Below are 17,209 nucleotides of genomic sequence, written 5' to 3'. Positions count from 1 at the left end.
TACAACACAGCACTCATACTTACATTCTTGGACCAATAGCACAACATAACAGCATCAAATGGATCATATTCTATACATTGTTGTCTAGAACAATGTGTCTTTGCTCTGGTTCAGAACTGGTTTCAGCAACATCCACATTTCTTATATCTTCACCATACTCTCCATTCCTCAACCCTAGAGAAGAGTTTTTCTCGTCATGGCGGTGAAGGTATATGACCTCTGTTTCCAGGCTGAGGTACCCCTCATCCAATCCATGGAGGAGGCCTGGGACCAGATGGAGGTAGCAGCAATGCAAGGATGGATTCATCATTCAACACGTTTCTTTTCAAGGTGTCTTGTTAATGACGACATTGTCTGTGATGTAGATGAAATTCTCTGGCCAGATCCAGCTACAGTAGACGAAGAGACCATGTCTAGTTTTTTTTTTTTTTGTTTTTGTCACATTTTGTCTCAGTATATGAATCTCCATGTCAACATTATGGGCGTGTTGAGAAATAAGTGAGTTTCTTCAGTCTGCAACATTGGTCTTGTGTAGTGTTCGGTGAATTTACATAATATTAGTACTTTGTTGATAGTAGCTACTGTAATCATAGGGAAGTAGAAGTGCTAAAAGTGTTTTAGGTTTATCACAGCAGACTGTAACTCATGCTAACAGAGTACAGTAATGTGAAATGTGTGTGTTTCATATGGTAACAAAGTGTGGTTTTTAAAAAGAAGTTTATAGTTTTTACAAGAGTGTTTATTATGCAAATGATCTGTAGTGTTTAGCTAATTGTGTGTGTGGTTGTGCTAATTGTGTAGTGTTTTAAAACACGGGCCCTGTTTTGAAAATTGTGCTTAAGCAAACCAAAAAAACTGTAAATAAAACAAAAGCCTGGTAGTGTTAAACCCTTTACTGTGAGTCATCACTGGCATGTTTGAGTAAATGGATGTTGTCAGCAAATCATAACTGATATTATATATTTGACTCCATTCTAGACCCTTTCAAAGTAGGCAGAGCTTATGTGGTAATGATGAACTTTCACCCACACTGTTGTGTTTCAAACAACAAATGAACACGCTAACTGACTCTAAGGAGTGAAATGTCTATGTATCATTGTATGTATGTAACATTATTCTGTTTGTTATAACACCTGTATAGATTTCATATCAGTAGCTTTTCTTTCTTTTCACAAACACCATATGTTTCTTTTTCACTCACTTGTTGCTCTTACATTATTGTAATGGATTCCTCTGGGACCCCACGAACATGTAGAAACTCCAATAAATCATCCCATTTAGTTTTTTATGTCTCCCTCCATCATGTAACTTTCTCATATATCACTCTCTCACTGAAGTTGGTTCATTACAAGGAGTTTACCCATAATCCTCCCTTCATTCTGACTTTAGTCTCACAATTCTGAGAATCACATGATTCACAGTTTAGAAAGCACCGTTACCCAGAGAAATGTTCGTCATTTTAAACTGAACAGCATGAACACACACATACACATACACACACACACATACACACACACACATATACACACATAGACACCCCACACACATATACACACACATACACACATATACACACCCACACACATACACACATATACACACATACACACCCACACACAAACACACATATACACACATACACACCCATACACATACACACATATACACACATACACACCCACACACATATACACACATATACACACACATACACACATATACACACCCACACACATACACACCCACACACATACACACATACACACATACATATACACACATATACACACATACACACCCACACACATACACACATATACACACACATACACACATATACACACCCACACACATACACACATATACACACATACACACCCACACACATACACACATATACACATATACACACATACACACCCATACACATACACACATATACACACATACACACCCACACACATACACACATATACACACATACACACCCACACACATACACACATATACACACATACACACATATACACACATACACACCCATACACATACACACATATACACACATACACACCCACACACATATACACATACACACATATACACACCCACACACATACACACATATACACACATACACACCCACACACATACACACATATACACACATACACACCCACACACATACACACATATACACACATACACACCCACACACATACACACATATACACACATACACACATATACACACATACACACCCACACACATACACACATATACACATATACACACATACACACCCATACACATACACACATATACACACATACACACATATACACACATACACACCCACACACATACACACATATACACACATACACACCCATACACATACACACATATACACACATACACACCCACACACATACACACATATACACACATACACACCCACACACATACACACATATACACACATACACACATATACACACATACACACCCACACACATACACACATATACACACATACACACATATACACACATACACACCCACACACATACACACATATACACATATACACACATACACACCCATACACATACACACATATACACACATACACACCCACACACACACACATATACACACACACACACACACACACATACACACATATACACACATACACACATATACACACATACACACCCATACACATACACACATATACACACATACACACCCACACACATATACACACATATACACACACATACACACATATACACACCCACACACATACACACCCACACACATACACACATATACACACATACACACCCACACACATACACACATACACACCCACACACATACACACATACACACACACACACATACACACACACACACACACACACACACACACACACATATTTACACACACACACATACACACACACACACACACATATACACACACACCCACACACATACACACATACACACATATACACACACACACACACACACACATATACACACACACCCACACACACACACACACACACACACACACACATATTTACACACCCACACATAGACACACACACACACACACCGCAGCTCTAGAGGTTAGCAACATGGTGAAAACATGCGGCGTGCGGCCCCTTCAGGGTCACTAGTAAAGTAACCTTGGAATGGCTTGAAATTTTGGGTTTAACTGCAAAAATGAATTTAGAGATTAGTATGAAGTTGATCTCTGATATTCTGAGTTTTAAACATTTTAAACACTGCTATGAATGAGACATTTAAAGTGCATACTTGATGTTGTTAATGTGTTTCCTAGTCCCCACAGGTCTACTCATGGGTGTGTGTACAGATGTCTGACTGGTCTGATATAAAGTCACAAAGGAGGGCTGACACTGAACCAGGTTGACTGATGACAAACAACAGGTGACATGCACTGAACGCACTCAGACAACAGATGCAGACTGACATGTGATCTAACAACCAGACGATGAAATGATGTAATGACCAAACCTCTGAACAAAAGAATTTGGGGTACAGCAGAGACGCTGTGCACGTAAACTGAGCTCATAAATTGTGGGGTTTCTCTTCCCTGTCTGTCAAACGTTAAGCTAACCTGTTTCTTACAAACTGTTAAAAAGAACAAGAATGTTTTGTTTGTTTTACATGTTTAATGTTTCATTATTTTCCAGCTTTTTTGAGCGTGAGGTTGCAGAGACTCACCTTCAGATCAGATGGGCACCTGTGGCAGTCTTTCCTCACTTTTTCAGCTTCATAGAGCTGAGAACAATGGGTTTGTAAGTGCCGTCCTGTCAACATCCCAGCGCTTTGGTGAACATTAACATTAAAGGTCCGACTGTGGAGGAAGATCATCAAGAGCGTAACAGAACAAGCAGGAGGAGCCATGACCACACTCGTTTATGCCACTGGTTCCCAGGTGGAGAAGATGTGGAAGGGTCACAGAGGGAGAAGATCCATCAACTTCATCGACTTTTTAAAAAAAATTGACACCATTGGCCTCCCAAGGGGAGTACCATCAAGTATTTGACCATCGATAACCACCAATAAGAATGTGTCTATTATACTGTCCAAACAGGAGCTAATTACACCTATGAGGAACATCTGGCTGTAGTGTGGCCCTGGATGCTATTTTAGCTAAGGAGGGTGGTGTATTCAGCATGTTGGACAGCTGTGTTGCACATGTATTCCAAATAAAACTGCCCCTGATGGGAGTCTTACCAGGCCCTTAGAAGACCTCAGGACATTGTCCAGGGAGCTTAAAGCACAAAGAAGAACACGGAATCCCCTCCAAGACTGGTTCCAGGGTTATTTTAGCCAATGGGCTGCCATCATGGGATCTGTGGCTGTGTCCCTCAAAGCTATGACTTCTGTTTGGACTATCTGCAGGTGTTGCTGCATTCCCCTCATCAGAGCCTCTGTTTTTGGTGGATCGACAAGCGATTTGGAAAGGCCCCCTAGGGAGGGATGGAGCCCAAAAGAAGAGGAGGGGTGAAGGAGATAAAGCCAGGGGAAAAGCCAAAGCTTGCTCTCTTTCTTCTGGATCTCACACGGTGAAGGAACTCAGAGCCGTATAGTATCTCACTCACTCGTAAACTGTATCTGTAATAAATGGTGTCAACTATTCATTAACTTCAGCTTCATTAGACGTGTATGATTATAAATGTGTGTCCTCCTCCAGCATTAGAGAACCAAGCTCTGCTCAGCAGTGTAGATCCTCTAGGGCAGTGATTCTCAACTGGTGGGTCGGGACCCAAAAGTGGGTCGCAGACCTGTACTGGGTGGGTCCCGGACAGCTGGTCAAAAATACATAAATACTTAAAATGAAATGAATTACTTACTCACATGTTAGACGTGTCTTTTGACATGTATGTTGCACAGGAAAGTATATAGATTTATGTTTTTTTTTAAAAAAAAACATTATTTATGTGTGTTTTCAACAGCTAAGAAAAACTCAATTTGGTTGGTTGAATCAAAAAAAAATTGGGTCGCGATTTAATGATCGTGGCAAAATGTGGGTCCCAGGGTGAGACCAGTTGAGAACCCCTGCCCTAGGGACTGGACCAGAGCACATGTAGAGATTATAACCCAACAGCATCAAATGGTATCCTAACAAAACCAGCCACTAAACAAAAGTTGAAATGTTTTTCACAGAAGATGTTTGACATTTTGGGATAAAGATTGGACACTCAAAGATAATCCTTTGAGAGAAGACGCTGATGATCTGACCTGGTCATGTGCACGCAGTAAGGACTTTTAGTGACGGGTGTCGCCCGGTTTAGCCTCCCACTGTGTGTATGTGTGTGTGTGTATGTGTGTGTGTGTATTTGTCATTATTTTTGCTTTGCATACTTTAGTCAGATGTACTTGGTTATTTGTAGTTGAATGTGTTTTGTTGTCTTCATTTAGTTTCTCAGGCCAGAGACTTGACCAGTGAATATATTTGAGTTATTTTGAGGGGTTTTTTTGTTTAAAAGTACGCGGTCAGTGTGGAATGTTCATTAAATTTGTGCTGATTAATTTTGTTCGATTGTATTCTTCCTCTCCCTGCATCTGTGGCAGCCATCTGTGGCAGCCATCTGTGGCAGCCATCTGTGGTGGTGGTGTTTCTTCAGTCCTGGTGTGGGCGTTTGAGTGTTTCCCCTCTCGTAGCTGTGGCGTTGTCATATTTCTTTCACATAACTGGTTGTACTATACACCCTCGTATCGCCACATTATTATATGTAAACAAATAATCCGATTATAACTGACATAAAACAGACACTCTTTGGTTCAGGAAGAAGAGATCAGAGACATTTTGATCCACATGATGTTTTATTCAACATAATTGATATTAGTGATTAGTGTGATCAACCATTCTCTATGTGATGTTCTTTAGTTTACCTTTAGTTCCTCTTTTCCTTTGATTTACACTCAAACCTGTGATTTATGACATTATATCAGAGGAAAGTGTTGGTTGGTTTTTTCACCAAAAAAAAAACATCATAGCCTTCGCAGCCGTCAGAATATGACGTCACCTAGCGGAAGTGCGTCTGATTGTCAAAACAAACGTGACGGCCGTTTCCTAACTCCTCTCCTAACACCTTTCCTTAACCCCGTGACGTCATCCATGGGTTTATGGAAAAGTGGATAGGAAAGGAGATAGGAGGGAATATTTTTTAAACTGTAATACCTCGTGAGAAGATGGGAGGGGGACGTAGTTGGAAGCTAACCGGATCGGACGTGCAGAAGAAATTCCCGCGGAGATTGAGGAGGATTTGAAGTGCTTGAAAATATCCGGCAGATCGTCATAGTTTTACCCGCGTTTGTTGAACATTTCACTGAGTTTGGCGGGACGAGTACAGGAGGTGATGGCTTCTTCCTCGGGAGGAGGAGGAAGGATAAGTCAGGAAGAGGACAGAAGTAAAATAGGGAATAGGAAGAGGGGTGCCGACACCTCACTCGGAAGAGACGGAGGCCGATTTATGAAAATGGCAAAGGCAATTGAAGAGTTTCGAGTTATCTTTAAGTTGAAAGAGCAAACTGGGGACGGGTTTAGGTGTGTAAATCCGTTAAAAATCGCCGAGTCACTTAAAAATGTAGGCGAGGGCTTGGATGCTCGAGTGTTGGCAAATGGAGCACTGCTGGCTCTGTGTAAAAGCAAGGAGCAGATGGACAAAGTAGCCAAGGTAACAAAGATTGCCGGGAAAAGAGTGGAAGCAACAATAATAACAAAAAAGGAAATAATTCAGGGCGTCATCTACGGTGTATGTGCTGAAATATCAGAGTGTGAAATAAAGGAAAGTATCAAGGGTGGGATTGCCTGTGAAGTAAAACGGTTTAAAGCTCGTGAAGGTGGAAATCCTAATGCCCCAGTATTAATCACGTTTAGTGGAAGTACTTTACCAGAAAGAGTGTTTATTGGCTGTTTATCATTTCCGGTTAGGAGTTACCAGAAACCTCCAATGCGATGCTTCAAGTGTCAGCGATTTGGGCATTTGGCGGCTTCATGTCACGGTAAGAGGCGATGTGCCAAGTGTGGAGGAGAGCATGATATTATGTCTTGTAGTGTACCTTCTCCAAAATGTTGTAACTGTGGAGGGTGTCATACGGCATCCTATAAGGAATCCCCAATGTATGTAAAAGCTAAACAAGTAAAAGAGGTGAAAGAGCAACACAAGATCTCTTATGCAGAAGCTGTGAAAAAGGTGGAGGCAAAGCCACAAGCCCAGAGTGTAAGTATGGCTCCTCCAAGGGTCTTAAAAAGAGGTATGGAGACGGGGGGAAGTTCTAGTCAGGATCCTATTGTAAATAAAGAGTCCCTTATGGCTTTTATTGTGGATGTTGTGTACGAATCACGTGGCAAAAATTCAAGATCTGATCTAATTAGGTGGGTGGTCGAGTCTGCAGTCCGGTTTTTGGGGCTTAAGGAATATGCCCCCGAGTCCCTGTTTAAATACATGAAGGAGACGCAGGAGGCTCAAATCCAGTCGAGCGTAAGTAGTGGGGTGGGAGATGGAGTAGAGGAGGAATCATTAAGTAATATGGAGGAAGGGGGGCTGGAAGCCTGGTTCAGTGGTACTTAGCTTAAATCTTCATGGTCTGCATCCTGCAATGGAATGCTAGGAGCCTTATAGCTAATGGGCAAGATTTTAAAAAGTTTGTCAGAGATTGTGATGTGAAACCAGATATATTGTGTATCCAAGAGACATGGCTGAAGCCATGCCTAGATTTCTCAATTCCGGGTTATAATTGTTTACGTAAGGATCGAGGGCATAGGTCTGGTGGAGGGTGTGCTACATTTATCAAAAAAGGTGTTCACTATAAACAATGTGAATGTGAAATTGCATTGGAATGTTTAATCACAGAGGTATGGAGCACTGAGGGGAAAATAACTATTGTAAATTGTTATAACCCGTGTAAACCTCTGATTTTGGCAGAACTTGAGGAAATTGAGAGGAGGACAGGTAACTCTGTGGTTTGGGTAGGTGATTTTAATGCTCACAACCCTTTGTGGGGAAGCCAGGAAAGGGATGCAAATGGTTTAGTGGTAGAAGAATTTTTAGATAGAAGCAATTTTGTAATTTTGAATGATGGAAGAGCTACTCGAATTGATATTAATACAAACAAGACTTCTTGCCTTGATCTCAGTTTTACGTGCCCTTCATTGGCAATGCTAGCAAAGTGGGAAGTTTGGGATGATGATACACTCGGAAGCGATCATTTTCCTGTTATGGCTACTTTTGGTAGAACAATTATGGTAGAATCTTCAGACAGATGTCACAGATTGGATTTTTCCAGGGTGGATTGGGACAAGTTCAGAGAAGGTACTAATAAGGGGTTGGATGGGGTAGATAGTAACGGGTCTATAGATAACGTGTAAATCTTTGACAGATATGATTATGAGAGTAGCTGCAGAGACTATTCCGAGTAGAAGGTTGCCCCGTGATCGAATAATTGTTCCATGGTGGAACAAGGAATGTGCTGAAGCAGTAAGCAATAGAAGGAAGGCTTTTAAAAAGTTAAGGATGCATCCTACTCAGGAAAATGTTATTGATTATAAGAGGTGTAGGGCTTTGGCTCGGAAAACAATTAAGGGGGCAAAAAATAAATGTTGGAGGGAGTTCTGTAGTACGATAGGACCAAGAACCCAAGTTAAAGAAATCTGGGCTCGGATTCATAGAATGGTGGGGAAAAGGAGTAATACTGCTCTACCTGTGCTAAAGAATAGCAGCGCAGAAGCTGTCTGTAGCAAAGAAAAAGCTGATATGTGTGTAGAAGTATTTCAAGAAGTGCATAACTCGACAGTTTTGGGGGATGAAAGTCTTAGAATGAGAAATGAAGTTCTGCGAGATAATAATTGAAAATTAACATGCAGTGAAGACACGAACAGCTCGTTTAATCTGTATTTTTCTTTTAAGGAGCTTAAAGATGCAGTAGAGGCTGGGGCCAATACTTCACCAGGACAAGATGAGATAAGTTATAAGATTTTGTAGCATCTGGATGAGCCAGTGCTGGAAGAGATCCATGCCTTGTTTAACTACATTTGGGAAGCTGGATCGATGCCAAGTGTGTGGAAACATGCTGTAGTAATTCCAATCTTGAAGCCGGGAAAGGATCCCTCTTCTCCGTCGTCGTATAGACCTATTGCATTGACTTGCATTGATGGAGAGGATGGTCACTAATAGACTTGTGTATTTTTTTAGAAAGAACTGGTTATTTTGTGAATTATCAAAACGGATTTAGGTTTGGAAGAAATACCATGGACTCGGTTGCAGTATTGGATCAGGATATCCGAAGGGCAGTGGTTAACAAGGAGGCCGTGGTGGCAGTTTTCCTCGATATAGAAAAGGCTTATGATAGTATGTGGCGGGAGGGTTTGCTGTTTAAAATTTTCGACGCTGGCATTAGGGGAAGAATGTTTGTATGGATTAAAGAGTTCCTTAATGGTAGAACAATACAGGTAAGAGTAGAAAATCAACTTTCAAAAATCGTTAGTATTTTGAATGGTACGCCTCAAGGATCTGTAATTAGCCCTGTTTTATTTAATATAATGATAAATGGCATTTTTCAGGGTGTTAATCCAGGTTTTGGAAAATCCCTGTTTGCAGACGATGGCGCTATTTGGCATAGGGGTAAAAATACAGAACACTTAATCAAGCAAACTCAGGTAGTCCTGGATCAAGTAGTACACTGGGCAAAAATGTGGGGTTTTAGGATTTCAGCATCTAAAAGTAAGTACATGATCTTTGGCCTGAAAAAGAAAATTCCACAAATGACTTTGTATTTATATGGAAACCAGTTAGAAAAGGTAAAAGTGTTTAAATTTCTCGGAATGTGGATGGATGAGAGGCTAACATGGAATACGCATATTGAAAAGACTGTTAGTAAGTGTGAAAAAGTTGTAAATGTACTTCGTAATTTGGCTGGCAGTGACTGGGGAGCAGATAGGTCAACTCTGATTATGATTTATAGAGCAATGATAAGATCTGCATTAGATTATGGTTGTTTTGTATTTGGAGCTGCGGCAAAAACTGTGTTACAAAAGCTGGACAGAGTTCAAGCAAAAGCCTTAAGAGTGTGCAGTGGAGCTTTTAGAACCACACCCATACCTGCACTGTTGGTTGAAATGGGGGAAACATCTTTAAAAATTAGAAGGCAGAAGCTGGGGCTCCAGTACTGGGCCAGACTAGCAGGACTGCAGCATAAATCTGTGGCCAACTGCCTCTTGGAGGATTGTTGGGAGTTTGCAAAAAGGGAGGGAAAAGCGCATTTTCTGAGACATATTTGTCAGCTGGCTGGTAACGTGGGTTTGGAGAATGGGAGTGTTGCTGAGCTAATGTGGTCCCCTGTCCCATTCTGGCTTTTGCCAGAGCCGGACGTTCAATTGGGCATGCTGGGGCTGGATAAGAGTTTTGTTTGTGGCCAAGTAAATGAATTTGTGGCTCTAAATAAAGAAACGGCCTGTCACATTTTTACAGATGGGTCTAAGGATCCGAGATCAGGAAAAGCCGGTCTTGGAGTCTACATTATGAATTATGAAATTGGGAAAAGTATGCGTGTATCTGATTATGTATCTGTGTTCACGACTGAGTTGTTAGCCATTAGGTGGGCTTTAGATTGGATTGAACGAAATAAACCTGAGATGTCGTATATATATTCGGATTCCATGGCTGCCTTGCAGGCAATTTCTGACCATCCCTCCGGGTCTAGGATAGATACTGTGGTAGAGATTTTGTGTTGTCTTCACCGGATAGAGTTGATGGGGTCTAGTATTGTTTTTTCCTGGATCCCATCTCATGCAGGTATTGTGGGGAATGAAGCTGCTGATAGGCTAGCAAAGAAGGCTCTTCTCGAGACAGAAATTGAATATGTGGTCCGATTGGGGAAGGCTGAGTGTGTCAGTGTTTTCAAAGCTACTGTGTATCAGCAATGGCAAAGGGAGTGGGAGAATGAGTCTAGAGGGAGGCATTATTTTAAGTGTCAACATTGTGTGCAGGGCACTAGACTCCTGTGGGCAACTTGCCGATCAAATCAAGTTAAGCTAACCAGATTAAGACTGGGGCATTGTGGACTAGCTGCATATTTAAATCAAATAGGCAAACATCTGGATGGATTATGTCAGTGTGGTCAACTTGAGACTATTTCCCACGTTCTATTGGCCTGTGGATGTTATTCTGCTGAAAGGGGAACGTTATTTAAAGAACTTTCAACTCTTGGGCTGACAGTGTTTTCAATAAAGTCAATATTTGCATCAAGAGCAGAGTCGATTTTAATAGATAAGGCAGTCGTGAGATATCTCCAATCTTCCAACCTCTATTTGAGAATCTAAAATGGAGTGACTCTAAGTGAACAGAAGAGGGCAGCATTACGCTTCTTTTAGTGTACAGCCTGCCGGAAACCATTAGAAGAAGAAGAAGAGAAGATGGGAGGGCGCTGTGCACATCACGTGGATCCACCACAGAAGAAGAACGTTCAGTGTAAAGATGGCGCTACCCGGTGTGTCGCTCGTGCGGCTCAGAGCGCTGTGCTCGGTGGTTACCGGAGCCGTTAAAGGGGCACAAACAGCGACCGGGACCGGGTTTCTCTGTTACGGGACCAAAGCTCGGAGCTCCCAGCGGCTCGGAGCGGCTCCTCTTAGCCAGAGCAGAGGTGAGAGAAGCCCGCAGACAGAGGACTGTGGGTCCCAACGACTCAGTCCTCCCCGGAACCCGAACCTGGACCTTCTGCAGGAGTTCCCTGACCCGAAAAACCTCCTGAACCACACCTTGACCCGCTCACTGGGAGTCACAGACCTGTCCCAGTTCCTCCAGTACAGCTGCACAGAGCAAACTGGAATCAAGGTCAGACACACACACACACACACACACACACACACACACACACACACACACACACACACACACTTAGAAAACCACATAAAGAACTTCAAAAAGCCACAAAACTCTATTAAAAATGTCATATATTGATTATTTATTTATTTATTCAGTTTATGAAGCACATTGGGGAATGTTCACGGCAGTTTACGACAGTGATACTTTACGGCAGCCGATACGATTTATGTTTATTATGAAAGCCTAACGTGAATAAAGCGGAGTTAAAACAAACAGACCTTCCCTCGATCATATCTACCAAAAATACACAAAATCACTCTTAAAACATACATTTTAGACCATAACAAGAGATGACAACAAAAGTACACAAAATGAGGCCAAAAACTCATTAAAACACTAAAATCTACAAAAAAAATTTTACAAAATAACCCAAAACAAAATTGCAACAAAACCCCAACTAAAATAACTCTAAAACAAACAGAACTATAATAAAAAATATACAAAAAACCCTAAAAAAATATATACAAAAACTCATGAAATTAGTTAATGTAATTGGCTCTGTAATTACCATGACAATGCTATAAAAATTGTCTATTATAATTTAATGCTAAACTGTTGAACTACGTTATACAGTTCTATGTACAGCTCTACACATGTAGTGGCTTAGTCCGTAGGGACATCGGTTGGGAACCGGAGGGTCACCGGTTCAAGTCCCAGTATGGTCCAAAAGAACAGAAGTTGTTCTGGTAGCTGGAGAGGTGCCAGGGCACTTCTCAAGCACTGCCGAGGTGGCCTTGAGCAAGGCACCGACCCCATACACTGCTCCCTTCATTGTAAAGCGACTTTGAGTACCCAGAAAAGCGCTATAAAAAATTGATGTATAATAATAATAAAATTATTAAAATATGTTTCATATCAAGCTTTCACACATTTTACCATTAAAAAAATATATAAATAAATGCCCACATTATAAATAATAATAATACCATTATATTAATTTATTATGAATCATAACAAGGCAACCAATAGATGAGGAACTAATTAGATGATAGATAATATTTATTAATTTTTTAAATCGTATTTGGAAAACATGTCATTATCATCATAATTGTAATCATAAATGTAATTGACCCCATGCCCGAAATGAACAAATTAAAGCATTAAAAATATGTTTTTTTTTTAGTAAAAATTACAATCATACTATGTGCTACCAGCAACTCACAAAAATACACAAAATAAGACAGAAGTATACTGAATAATAAAAAGAACAAACAGCAAAATACATAAAATGACACCAAAAACACTCACACTAAGAGAGAAAAATATTTAAAAACAACAACAAAGACACTAAATGAGAGAAAAAAGATCACGACAAAATACACAAAAATAACAGAAACACCAAAAACACACACACTGAGATAGAATAACTTAATAAATAATAACACACAAAAACAACAACAAAAAAGAAAAATATACTGAATAATAAAAAGAACAAACAACAAAACTGATGTTGATTAGAACATGAACTATAAATACAAAGGTCAGCGTTAATCTCACATCAGGAGGGAGACGATAGGAAATGTAGAAACTATAGAAATAAATCTAAATACTGTTTTATTCACTTATTTTATAAAGTTAGATTCTGTAAAATGTGTGTTCTCACTCATTCATTCCATTATTTTTTTCACAGAATTCTGAACAAACGTAGTAGTTAGACATGAGGGGGGGCTCGGATTCAGAAATAAGAGAAAAAGTAACTAGAGCCAAAACAGTTTGAGAACCACGGCTTTAGAACATCCAATGTGTCCCACAGGAGAACTTAAAATATCCAGGAAACCATGAATCATTGTTTATTTACAACTAATTCAGTTATAGATATCTCAGTGCCTCCAACAATACTCTACAATATTTATAATTTATTTTTTTATTTTTTATTTATTCAGTTCATTTCCGACATGGTTGTATTCACAGAAATTCATGTGACATTCAGAGCAAAATCACATCATTGTTTTTTTTTTTTTTTTGTCCTTTTTCATGCCGGAAAGGGCGACGGAAAAAAGCATTATGCTTATCTAGATCCGTCCCCTAATTTGAACACAGATAATTTTACATCCAACCTCGTTTCTTCCTTTTTTTTTTTTTTGTCCTTTTTTATGTGATGTGTTCTCGTCTGCAGTCATTGTTCCTGTTGTTATTCCTCTTCACTGTCCTTTTTCTCCGTATCTTTGGCGCTCAATGACCAGTTAATGAGTTCCATGTCGTCGCTGTAGAGTTCAATGGAGAGTTGACTTGAGATCTGTATGTGTGTAGAAATGTACTCCTCGTTTTCTCCTTAAATCGTTTCAGATTATCGGACTGTTGTGTCTCTGCGTCAAGGCTGTTCCAGAGGTTCATGGCTCTATACACAGTACTATGTTTGCCAACGTTTGATATGACCCTGTTTGGTCTAAACACATTATTATGTCTGAATTCATAGGAATTTTGATTGTATGTGAAACGTTTTTGTATTTGATGTGGTAGTATTTTTGATGAAGCCCTAAATGCGTGTATTTGTGTGTTGTAGTGTATTATTTCTTGCAGTTTTAGGTATTTTGACTTCTCAAATAAATCGTTTGTGTGTGTGTTGTGTGGTACTTTATGTAAAATTCTTATAGCTTTTTTTTGTAGTTTAAATAGTGGTTCAAGATACGTTTTGTAGTTATTACCCCATATTTCGGAGCAGTAATTTAAGTGTGATGCTATGAGTGAAGAATAGATTGTTTTAAGTGATTTGGTATGTAGGATTTGTTGAAGCTTCCATAGGATGTAACTGCTTTTGGCAACTTTGTTTTTAACTATTTGTATATGTTTTTTCCAGGTCAGCTTGTCGTCCATCCAAACTCCTAGTGCCCTATATTCTTTTACTTCTTCTATTATTTCCATGTTTAGTTTAGTTTAGTTTATAATATAATATAAATTATTATTAATACACACATTCAATGAAACTCTACAATATTTATAATATAATATTAATTATTATTAATACACACATGCAATGAAACTCGACAATATTTATAATATAATATTGATTATTATTAATACACACATGCAATGAAACTCTACAATATTTATAATATTAATTATTATTAATACACACATTCAATGAAACTCCAATATTTATAATATAATAATATAAATTATTATTAATACACACATTCAATAAACTCTACAATAATTATAATATAATAATATAAATTATTATTAATACACACATTCAATGAAACTCTACAATAGAGAGACATAGTCTCTCCAGCGTGTCCTGGGTCTTCCCCGGGGCCTCTTTCCGGAGGGACGTGCCCTGAACGCCTCACCAGGGAGGTGTTCAGGGGGCATCCTAATTAGGTGCCCGAGCCACCTCATCTGGCTCTTCTCGATGCGGAGGAGCAGCGACTCTACTTTGAGCCCCTCCCGAATGACTGAGCTTCTCACCCTATCTCTAAGGGAGAGCCCAGCCACCCTACGGAGGAAACTCATTTCGGCTGCTTGTACCCGTGATCTTGTTCTTTCGGTCATGACCCAAAGTTCATGACCATAGGTGAGGGTTGGAACGTAGACCGACCTGTAAATCGAGAGCTTCGCTTTTTGGCTCAGCTCCCTTTTTACAACGACGGACCGGTGCAGACTCCGCATCACTGCAGACGCCGCACCAATCCGCCTGTCGATCTCTCGCTCCATCCTTCCCTCACTTGTGAACAAGACCCCGAGGTACTTGAACTCCTCCACCTGGGGCAGAACCTCATCTTCAACCCGGAGAAGACACTCCACCTTTTTCCGGTCGAGAACCATGGACTCGGATTTGGAGGTGCTGATTCTCATTCTGGCCGCTTCACACTCGGCTGCGAACCGATCCAGTGAGAGTTGAAGGTCACGGTATGTTGGAGCCAACAGGACCACATCATCTGCAAAAAGCAGTGATGCAATACTGAGGCCCCCGAACCGGACCCCCTCAACGCCCTGACTGCGCCTAGAAATTCTGTCCATAAAAGTTATGAACAGAATCGGTGACAAAGGGCAGCCCTGGCGGAGTCCAACCCTCACCGGAAACGATTTCGACTTACTGCTGGTAATGCGGACCAGACTCTGACTCCGGTCATACAGGGAACGAACAGCTCCTATCAGGAGGTTCGATACCCCATACTCCCGGAGGACCCCCCACAGGAATCCCCAAGGGACACGGTCAAATGCCTTTTCCAGATCCACAAAACACATGTGGACTGGTTGGGCAAATTCCCATGACCCCTCAAGGACCCTGCTGAGGGTGTAGAGCTGGTCCACAGTTCCACGGCCAGGACGAAAACCACATTGCTGCTCCTGATTCCGAGGTTCAACTATCCGGCGGACCCTCCTCTCTAGTACCCCTGAATAGACCTTACCGGGTAGGCTGAGGAGTGTGATCCCTCTATAATTGGAACACACCCTCCGGTCCCCCTTCTTAAAAAGGGGGACCACAACCCCGGTCTGCCAATCCAGAGGCACTGCCCCCGATGTCCACGCGATGTTGCAGAGTCGTGTCAGCCATGACAGCCCCACAACATCCAGGGCCTTGAGGAACTCTGGGCGGATCTCATCCACCCCCGGAGCCCTGCCACCGAGGAGCTTTTTAACCACCTCGGCAACCTCAGCCCCAGAGATAGGAGAGCCCACTCTCGGGTCCCCGGGCCCTGCTTCCTGATTGGAAGGCGTGTCGGTGGGATTGAGGAGGTCTTCGAAGTATTCCCCCCACCGATCCACAACGTCTCGAGTCAAGGTCAGCAGCGCACCATCCGCACCATACATAGTGTTGACGGTGCACTGCTTCCCCCTCCTGAGATGCCGGATGGTGGTCCAGAATCTCTTCGAAGTCGTTCTCCATGGCCTCACCAAACTCCTCCCATGTCCGGGCTTTTGCCTCGGCGACCGCCGTGGCTGCACTCCGCTTGGTCCGTCGGTACCTGTCTGCTGCCTCCGGAGTCCCACAGGCCAAAAAGGCCCGGTAGGACTCGTTCTTCAGCTTGACGGCATCCCTCACCCCCGGTGTCCACCAACGGGTTCAGGTATTGCCGCCACGACAGGCACCTACTACCTTGCGGCCACAGCACCGATCAGCCGCCTCAGCAACAGAGGCACGGAACATGGCCCACTCGGACTCAATGTCCCCCGCCTCCTCCGAGACATGGTTGAAGTTTTCCCGGAGGTGGGAGTTGAAGCTCCTTCTGACGGGAGACTCTGCCAGGCGTTCCCAGCAGGTCTAACCGGTCTAACCGGCATCCTCCCCCGCCATCGGAGCCAACTCACCACCAGGTGGTGATCAGTTGAC

At 41.6% G+C, this 17,209-nt stretch overlaps 1 protein-coding gene across 1 annotated transcript in view; it reads left to right on the top strand.

Moving 5' to 3' along the window:
* The first annotated feature begins 11,466 nt into the window (after window positions 1-11,466).
* Window positions 11,467-17,209, top strand: part of dhx30 (DEAH (Asp-Glu-Ala-His) box helicase 30) — a 44,638-nt gene continuing 38,895 nt past the window's right edge. The window contains exon 1 of the mRNA XM_028473547.1: window positions 11,467-11,883. Within this exon, the coding sequence (XP_028329348.1) occupies window positions 11,527-11,883 (357 nt within the window). The 5' untranslated portion in view covers window positions 11,467-11,526. The remainder of the gene's footprint in view (window positions 11,884-17,209) is intronic.

Source organism: Gouania willdenowi, chromosome 17, assembly GCF_900634775.1.
Source record: "Gouania willdenowi chromosome 17, fGouWil2.1, whole genome shotgun sequence".
Classification (NCBI taxonomy): domain Eukaryota; kingdom Metazoa; phylum Chordata; class Actinopteri; order Blenniiformes; family Gobiesocidae; genus Gouania; species Gouania willdenowi.
Note: the sequence above shows the minus strand (reverse complement) of the source record. Positions and strands in the feature narration are given on the sequence as shown.